Source organism: Pseudophryne corroboree, chromosome 9 (genome assembly GCF_028390025.1).
Source record: "Pseudophryne corroboree isolate aPseCor3 chromosome 9, aPseCor3.hap2, whole genome shotgun sequence".
In the NCBI taxonomy this organism is placed as follows: Eukaryota; Metazoa; Chordata; class Amphibia; order Anura; family Myobatrachidae; genus Pseudophryne; species Pseudophryne corroboree.
The window spans coordinates 348,305,571-348,315,438 of NC_086452.1; the positions used below are offsets into that span (position 1 = coordinate 348,305,571).

Consider the following 9,868-nt stretch of genomic DNA (forward strand, 5'->3'; position numbering starts at 1 on the left):
AAAAAAAGAGGCGCAATGAGGTAGCTGTGTGAGTAAGATTAGTGACCCTAGTGGCCGACACAAACACCGGGCCCATCTAGGAGTGGCACTGCAGTGTCACGCAGGATGTCCCTTCCAAAAAACCCTCCCCAAACAGCACATGACGCAAAGAAAAAAAGAGGCGCAATGAGGTAGCTGTGTGAGTAAGATTAGCGACCCTAGTGGCCGACACAAACACCGGGCCCATGTAGGAGTGGCACTGCAGTGTCACGCAGGATGTCCCTTCCAAAAAACCCTCCCCAAACAGCACATGACGCAAAGAAAAAAAGAGGCGCAATGAGGTAGCTGACTGTGTGAGTAAGATTAGCGACCCTAGTGGCCGACACAAACACCGGGCCCATTTAGGAGTGGCACTGCAGTGTCACGCAGGATGTCCCTTCCAAAAAACCCTCCCCAATCAGCACATGATGCAAAGAAAAAGAAAAGAAAAAAGAGGTGCAAGATGGAATTGTCCTTGGGCCCTCCCACCCACCCTTATGTTGTATAAACAAAACAGGACATGCACACTTTAACCAACCCATCATTTCAGTGACAGGGTCTGCCACACGACTGTGACTGATATGACGGGTTGGTTTGGACCCCCCCCAAAAAAGAAGCAATTAATCTCTCCTTGCACAAACTGGCTCTACAGAGGCAAGATGTCCACCTCATCATCACCCTCCGATATATCACCGTGTACATCCCCCTCCTCACAGATTATCAATTCGTCCCCACTGGAATCCACCATCTCAGCTCCCTGTGTACTTTGTGGAGGCAATTGCTGCTGGTCAATGTCTCCGCGGAGGAATTGATTATAATTCATTTTAATGAACATCATCTTCTCCACATTTTCTGGATGTAACCTCGTACGCCGATTGCTGACAAGGTGAGCGGCGGCACTAAATACTCTTTCGGAGTACACACTTGTGGGAGGGCAACTTAGGTAGAATAAAGCCAGTTTGTGCAAGGGCCTCCAAATTGCCTCTTTTTCCTGCCAGTATAAGTACGGACTGTGTGACGTGCCTACTTGGATGCGGTCACTCATATAATCCTCCACCATTCTATCAATGTTGAGAGAATCATATGCAGTGACAGTAGACGACATGTCCGTAATCGTTGTCAGGTCCTTCAGTCCGGACCAGATGTCAGCATCAGCAGTCGCTCCAGACTGCCCTGCATCACCGCCAGCGGGTGGGCTCGGAATTCTGAGCCTTTTCCTCGCACCCCCAGTTGCGGGAGAATGTGAAGGAGGAGATGTTGACAGGTCGCGTTCCGCTTGACTTGACAATTTTGTCACCAGCAGGTCTTTCAACCCCAGCAGACTTGTGTCTGCCGGAAAGAGAGATCCAAGGTAGGCTTTAAATCTAGGATCGAGCACGGTGTCCAAAATGTAGTGCTCTGATTTCAACAGATTGACCACCCGTGAATCCTTGTTAAGCGAATTAAGGGCTCCATCCACAAGTCCCACATGCCTAGCGGAATCGCTCCGTGTTAGCTCCTCCTTCAATGTCTCCAGCTTCTTCTGCAAAAGCCTGATGAGGGGAATGACCTGACTCAGGCTGGCAGTGTCTGAACTGACTTCACGTGTGGCAAGTTCAAAGGGCATCAGAACCTTGCACAACGTTGAAATCATTCTCCACTGCGCTTGAGACAGGTGCATTCCACCTACTATATCGTGCTCAATTGTATAGGCTTGAATGGCCTTTTGCTGCTCCTCCAAACTCTGAAGCATATAGAGGGTTGAATTCCACCTCGTTACCACTTCTTGCTTCAGATGATGGCAGGGCAGGTTCAGTAGTTTTTGGTGGTGCTCCAGTCTTCTGTACGTGGTGCCTGTACGCCGAAAGTGTCCCGCAATTCTTCTGGCCACCGACAGCATCTCTTGCACGCCCCTGTCGTTTTTTAAAAAATTCTGCACCACCAAATTCAAGGTATGTGCAAAACATGGGACGTGCTGGAATTTGCCCATATTTAATGCACACACAATATTGCTGGCGTTGTCCGATGCCACAAATCCACAGGAGAGTCCAATTGGGGTAAGCCATTCCGCGATGATCTTCCTCAGTTGCCGTAAGAGGTTTTCAGCTGTGTGCGTATTCTGGAAAGCGGTGATACAAAGCGTAGCCTGCCTAGGAAAGAGTTGGCGTTTGCGAGATGCTGCTACTGGTGCCGCCGCTGCTGTTCTTGCGGCGGGAGTCCATACATCTACCCAGTGGGCTGTCACAGTCATATAGTCCTGACCCTGCCCTGCTCCACTTGTCCACATGTCCGTGGTTAAGTGGACATTGGGTACAACTGCATTTTTTAGGACACTGGTGAGTCTTTTTCTGACGTCCGTGTACATTCTCGGTATCGCCTGCCTAGAGAAGTGGAACCTAGATGGTATTTGGTAACGGGGGAACACTGCCTCAATAAATTGTCTAGTTCCCTGTGAACTAACGGCGGATACCGGACGCACGTCTAACACCAACATAGTTGTCAAGGCCTCAGTTATCCGCTTTGCAGCAGGATGACTGCTGTGATATTTCATCTTCCTCGCAAAGGACTGTTGAACAGTCAATTGCTTACTGGAAGTAGTACAAGTGGGCTTACGACTTCCCCTCTGGGATGACCATCGACTCCCAGCAGCAACAACAGCAGCGCCAGCAGCAGTAGGCGTTACACGCAAGGATGCATCGGAGGAATCCCAGGCAGGAGAGGAATCGTCAGAATTGCCAGTGACATGGCCTGCAGGACTATTGGCATTCCTGGGGAAGGAGGAAATTGACACTGAGGGAGTTGGTGGGGTGGTTTGCGTGAGCTTGGTTACAAGAGGAAGGGATTTACTGGTCAGTGGACTGCTTCCGCTGTCACCCAAAGTTTTTGAACTTGTCACTGACTTATTATGAATGCGCTGCAGGTGACGTATAAGGGAGGATGTTCCGAGGTGGTTTACGTCCTTACCCCTACTTATTACAGCTTGACAAAGGGAACACACGGCTTGACACCTGTTGTCCGCATTTCTGGTGAAATACCTCCACACCGAAGAGCTGATTTTTTTGGTATTTTCACCTGGCATGTCAACGGCCATATTCCTCCCACGGACAACAGGTGTCTCCCCGGGTGCCTGACTTAAACAAACCACCTCACCATCAGAATCCTCCTGGTCAATTTCCTCCCCAGCGCCAGCAACACCCATATCCTCCTCATCCTGGTGTACTTCAACACTGACATCTTCAATCTGACTATCAGGAACTGGACTGCGGGTGCTCCTTCCAGCACTTGCAGGGGGCGTGCAAATGGTGGAAGGCGCATGCTCTTCACGTCCAGTGTTGGGAAGGTCAGGCATCGCAACCGACACAATTGGACTCTCCTTGTGGATTTGGGATTTCGAAGAATGCACAGTTCTTTGCTGTGCTGCTTTTGCCAGCTTGAGTCTTTTCATTTTTCTAGCGAGAGGCTGAGTGCTTCCATCCTCATGTGAAGCTGAACCACTAGCCATGAACATAGGCCAGGGCCTCAGCCGTTCCTTGCCACTCCGTGTCGTAAATGGCATATTGGCAAGTTTACGCTTCTCCTCCGACAATTTTATTTTAGGTTTTAAAGTCCTTTTTTTTCTGATATTTGGTGTTTTGGATTTGACATGCTCTGTACTATGACATTGGGCATCGGCCTTGGCAGACGACGTTGCTGGCATTTCATCGTCTCGGCCATGACTAGTGGCAGCAGCTTCAGCACGAGGTGGAAGTGGATCTTGATCTTTCCCTAATTTTGGAACCTCAACATTTTTGTTCTCCATATTTTAATAGGCACAACTAAAAGGCACCTCAGGTAAACAATGGAGATGGATACTAGTATACAATTATGGACTGCCTGCCGAGTGCAGACACAGAGGTAGCCACAGCCGTGAACTACCGTACTGTACTGTGTCTGCTGCTAATATAGACTGGTTGATAAAGAGATGTCTATGTAACTATGTATGTATAAAGAAGAAAGAAAAAAAAACCACGGTTAGGTGGTATACAATTATGGACGGACTGCCTGCCGAGTGCAGACACAGAGGTAGCCACAGCCGTGAACTACCGTACTGTACTGTGTCTGCTGCTAATATAGACTGGTTGATAAAGAGATGTCTATGTAACTATGTATGTATAAAGAAGAAAGAAAAAAAAACCACGGTTAGGTGGTATACAATTATGGACGGACTGCCTGCCGAGTGCAGACACAGAGGTAGCCACAGCCGTGAACTACCGTACTGTACTGTGTCTGCTGCTAATATAGACTGGTTGATAAAGAGATGTCGTAGTAGTATGTATGTATAAAGAAGAAAAAAAACCACGGTTAGGTGGTATACAATTATGGACGGACTGCCTGCCGAGTGCAGACACAGAGGTAGCCACAGCCGTGAACTACCGTACTGTGTCTGCTGCGACTGGATGATAAATGATATAAAAAATATATATATATCACTACTGCAGCCGGACAGGTATATATTATATATTATATAATGACGGACCTGCTGGACACTGTCTGTCAGCAGAATGAGTTTTATTTTTATAGAATAAAAAAAACAACAACACACAAGTGAAGTCATACGACGAGTGTTTAACTTTTTCAGGCAATCACAATATAAGTATACTACTAACTATACTGGTGGTCAGTGTGGTCAGGTCACTGGTCAGTCACACTGGCAGTGGCACTCCTGCAGCAAAAGTGTGCACTGTTTAATTTTAATATAATATTATGTACTCCTGGCTCCTGCTATAACCTATAACTGGCACTGCAGTGCTCCCCAGTCTCCCCCACAATTATAAGCTGTGTGAGCTGAGCAGTCAGACAGATATATAATATATATAGATGATGCAGCACACTGGGCTGAGCCTGAGCAGTGCACACAGATATGGTATGTGACTGAGTCACTGTGTGTATCGCTTTTTTCAGGCAGAGAACGGATATATTAAATAAACTGCACTGTCTGGTGGTCACTCACTATATAATATTATGTACTCCTGGCTCCTGCTATAACCTATAACTGGCACTGCAGTGCTCCCCAGTCTCCCCCACAATTATAAGCTGTGTGAGCTGAGCAGTCAGACAGATATATAATATATATAGATGATGCAGCACACTGGGCTGAGCCTGAGCAGTGCACACAGATATGGTATGTGACTGAGTCACTGTGTGTATCGCTTTTTTCAGGCAGAGAACGGATATATTAAATAAACTGCACTGTCTGGTGGTCACTCACTAGTAAACTCTCTGCACTCTCTACACTTCTACAGTACTCCTCCTAGTCCTAAGCTCCAGTAAATCTCTCTCTCTTATAATCTAAATGGAGAGGACGCCAGCCACGTCCTCTCCCTATCAATCTCAATGCACGTGTGAAAATGGCGGCGACGCGCGGCTCCTTATATAGAATCCGAGTCTCGCGATAGAATCCGAGCCTCGCGAGAATCCGACAGCGTCATGATGACGTTCGGGCGCGCTCGGGTTAACCGAGCAAGGCGGGAAGATCCGAGTCGCTCGGATCCGTGTAAAAAAAGCTGAAGTTCGGGCGGGTTCGGATTCCGAGGAACCGAACCCGCTCATCTCTAGTAAGTGCCCCACTTTGGTTACTTGGTACAGAGAATGGGAAGACAAAGAATATAAAACTAGTATGTCACATACAGCAGCATGGTAATGATAGGAGATCACACCACATAAAGTAGAGATACAGGGCCGGTGCAAGGTCTCTAGGCATAGCTTCAACCTGGTGCCCCCTAACCTGCAACCCCCCCGGCAGGAGGTGCATTAGGGCTATGAGGAGCGGAATCACAGAGCTATGAGTATGGGAAAACAGAATATGACGGCAGACAAGAACCACTTGGCCCATCTAGTCTGCCCTGTACACATGTAGCCGCTCTTATCTTTGCCGCAATGTGTGCCTGTGAATAGCCATAATAAATGACTGATGCAATCGCACCCGCGACTATACGCGCCGTGCTGTGTGTAGCCGCTTACCACGATGCATTTGCCAGTTGGGATTGGAATCTGCTGCAAACCTGCCAACTAACCCACCCAAATAAATGACCTGCCTTTGGCTGGTATATTTGAAGAAAGTAGTTGTGCTTCTCCAAGTGTCAGCATGCCCCGGTACCCCTTAACATTGGACATGATAGGGCTAGCTAGGACCCTGTAGTGCACCAGTAAAGTACAATATTAAACCTATTATACACTTAAAGCACCAGGGCTGTGTGGAATTGATCTAGAGCTACTTGGGCCTGACCCCCAAACCCATGGCCCATTAGTGTGTTGTATTTATAATGTTACATAAATACATTTATACATTTTATTCCTTCTATAGTTCAGCCGGGTGTGGATTATTAGATCTACACTAAAAGGTCTACAGTCAATGGGTCTACCACTAATGGTAGACATGCATTAGGTCGGCAGTGATAGTGTTGTATGGTGATGCAGCAGGAGGCGTCCATTACAAGCAGATACCTCCTGCTGCACCAGTAATCTGACCTGCGACCTAGGACGCAGCTTTGGATTGCTCAGTCACCTTCAGGCGGCTTACGGCACCTATGGTGCCATGCAAGCTGCCTGTTGCAGAGGACAGGAAATCTCTGTGCTACCACGGTGATCCCTGACCTAACTCAAACCAAAACGGCGGCGACATGTCTTCGTTTTCACAAACGGAGGCCGTCACCATCCCCTGCCTGACCACAAAACAGCATTGGACTATCAATCAAAGACAGTCTGATGCCAGGCTACATCCTATGATGCAGGACCCGCTCAGTATTTAAGATCGGTACTTTGCAACGGTAGCAGGTGGAAGGTCACCTGCCTGACCCCTAGTGTGCTGTTCCCATACCTATGATGCTTTACTTCCCATGCTGTCTAAACACTAAGCAGAGAGCACAACAAATTCGGAGCAATGAGTACAGTGATTTATAGGTGACAGAACATAACTCATTTACATTATAACAGCTACTGTAATTAGACAGAATAGTAAATCCCAGATCTGAGAGTATAATTAATCTAGCATCAGATGTAGAATTGAGGCGCAGAAATGACTTTCAGCCTCACAACAAAGTGAGCAGGGAATCACATGTGGGGCCTGATTTAGAGGTGGATGCTTTGCTCATACGTCCACTATTGCGTCTGTTCTCAGGAGCAATAATGCTAGTTTCAGCCTTTCCCTTGTGTACCAGTGTGCACCAGAATGTGAGAGCACAGAGATACCCACTTTCAGCGTCTCTGCATGTTGTAACACAGCTGGTAATTCTCGTCATGCCACCATTGGCACACTTATGTGTGCACCAACAAGACTTGCACTTGCCCTATGTGTTTACGTCAGGCCACCTCCCAGTCACCACCCAGGAACACCCAACACTCTGTTGCTCCATCTCTGTTTCCGTCTCACCTGATAATACCAGAACCTTTGGCCCTGATTCATGTTTGTAAGCAAAGCAAAAAAGCAAGCATCTGGGCAAAACCATGTTGCACTGCAGGTGGGGCTGCAGGTGGGGCAGATGTAATGTGCAGAGATTTACATTTGGGTGGGGTGTGTTCAAACTGAAATCTAAATTGCAGTGTGAAAATAAAGCTAATATTTGTGGGCTACATGCAAAAGTAGCCAGTAATTACCCTGCACAGAAAACATATAAATATATTTGCTCCACTTGCATGTTAATATGTTTTTTTCCAGACACGATTGGCGGATGTAATAAAGTCCAAGTATGGCGGCCGTGCGGGATGCCGGCTGAATTCATACTTTTTTTTAAAGGGTCAATTGTTTACAAGGCTAAACCATGCTTTGTAAATTATTGCCCCTTTAAAAAAAAGTCATTACATTCTGTCCAAAGTTACTTGCTATTTTTACTTTACTTACAAATAGGATTCAGGCCCTATGTGCATACACTCTGAGTAATGCAGGCGTCGTAGGGGGTTCCTGACTTTTTAGCACATGCACAGTTGCAAAGAATTGCTAAACTGCGTCCACATCAGCATTGCGTGCAATTTGCGTGCAACTCAGACGGAATCAGGCATGCAATGCGAGACAATGCTGAAGTACTGTACAGAGAATTAATCATAGAGCAGAGACAGCAAGGAAGTACTGTACATACAAAATAAAGTAAGGATTGAGAGTACAGATTATCAAAGACAAAGAAATCAGGGTGTGCTACCACATCAAGGCCAGCTAAGAATACATCCTGTGTGACATGTTTACATGCACCTGTGCTTCAGCAAAGAGTGACTGGACATTATGTGAAAATGTTGACTGAGGCCAGTGATTGGCAGAGCAGGGGGCATAGCGACTCACAAATAATAAAACACCAAGGATGAAGAGCTGAGAGTATGAGTTACCACCCAGCAGAGTATACAACATGTCTAAGAGCAAGGACGTAGGAAACTCTTTTTTGGAAATGCAGGAAAGTCCTTTAAAGGGGAGGCAATCACGAGACCGCCTGTCGGGATCCCGGCAGGCACAGGTTTACCTCCCTCTGTCCTCGATACCCAAAGAGGGAGAATATAACCTGTGGCGAGCGCTATGAGCCACCGTGCCGGCAGCGTGGCGAGCACAGCAAGCACGCAAAGGGCTTTCTAGCGCTCGCCCCACTGCCGGCATACTGGCGGCTGGGATGCCGCTGTCTGTATGTTCACAGCCGGCATCCCGGCCGCTGGTAAATAGTATGTGTTCCCTTTAAGGAGATCTCTACAAGTCATAATCAATATTAGTTGACAATTCAGAGCAGCTCAAACAATTATACTGTATATATAATAATGACATGAAATACTGTAGCTCTCACCTGTATCAACACTGTATAAGATACTCACCACATTCACAATTTTCCAAGAAAAGCTGGATGTCTCCCTTTGTTGCGCAAGACCCCTGTGGTATCAATAGATATCTTGCTCTGTCTCTGCTCCCCATTTAGAGTGGTCTATGCCGAGATCCCGTTTTACTTTTAGTGCACTGGTTGTTAGTGTATCACCTGCTTCTGTTTCTCCATCCAATACTATCTCTTCTTAATTCTTATCTGAGGCCCCGTCACTTTGTCATTATTAAATGTTCTCTAGCTCTTCATATTGACCTGTCCTTTTTGATTTTCAGTCCATGCCAATGCTTTCTCTCACCCCACAGATTGTTTTCATCTAAAACAACTGTATCCTCCAGTGTCTCATTCCTCTCCAATCTGCCTGCACCAGCTCTGTCCCTGCTCATTCAAAGACCTTGTGTTAGATCTGTCACAATGTCTGTGCACAGTGTATCCACTGGTGGGAGAAGTAGAATCCTAGTAACAGGAAGGGGACAGGCAAACTGTGGTTAGTATTCTGCTAGCTGAAGTCACACTTCCTAACGCTGTCTGTAATTCATATGAGAATCAAACACAATGCACTACAGAGATCAGATACTGTTTCCTGTTTATCCCTTTTCTGTCGGCTTACTTAGATCGCTGTTCGCTGTCCAACACTGTCTACCTCTCTTTTTACCCTTTCATCTCCACAACTCTGTGTGTTTTTAACCTGACCCCCTCCCTGCAAGTTCCTCTTTGAAAAACCACAAGTTCTGTGCAACCAGATGTTTTGTATATCATTTAATGCTATGCTTGAAGCACACACGTCATTCATTTCTGGGGAAGACATGTATTCAAAAGGGGAAGGTTGGGCAGTGATGGAACAGTAGGGGGTTAGGTGACATTTATCAGCGCTTAGAGAGTGATAAAGTGGAGAGATAATGTACCAAAAAATCAGCTTCTGCCATTTTAGAGCCTTACAGGGTTTGAAAAATGACAACTAGGAGCTGATTGGCTGGAACTTTTTCTCTCTTCACGTTATCTCTCTCCAAGCTTTGATGAATCTCCCCTTAATCACTACCAGAAGC

The 9,868-nt window shown here is 46.7% G+C and overlaps 1 protein-coding gene across 3 annotated transcripts in view; it reads right to left on the reverse strand.

The window, feature by feature from the left end:
• Positions 1-9,332, reverse strand: part of CYTH4 (cytohesin 4) — a 310,041-nt gene extending 300,709 nt beyond the window's left edge. Inside the window, exon 1 of one of the 3 annotated variants that reach the window (XM_063940648.1) lies at positions 8,821-9,332. In XM_063940648.1, coding sequence (XP_063796718.1) covers positions 8,821-8,917 — 97 coding nt within the window. In that variant the 5' untranslated portion in view covers positions 8,918-9,332. The remainder of the gene's footprint in view (positions 1-8,820) is intronic. The other 2 variants (XM_063940652.1, XM_063940650.1) reach the window with 2 other exon arrangements.
• Between the last annotated feature and the right edge of the window lie 536 nt (positions 9,333-9,868).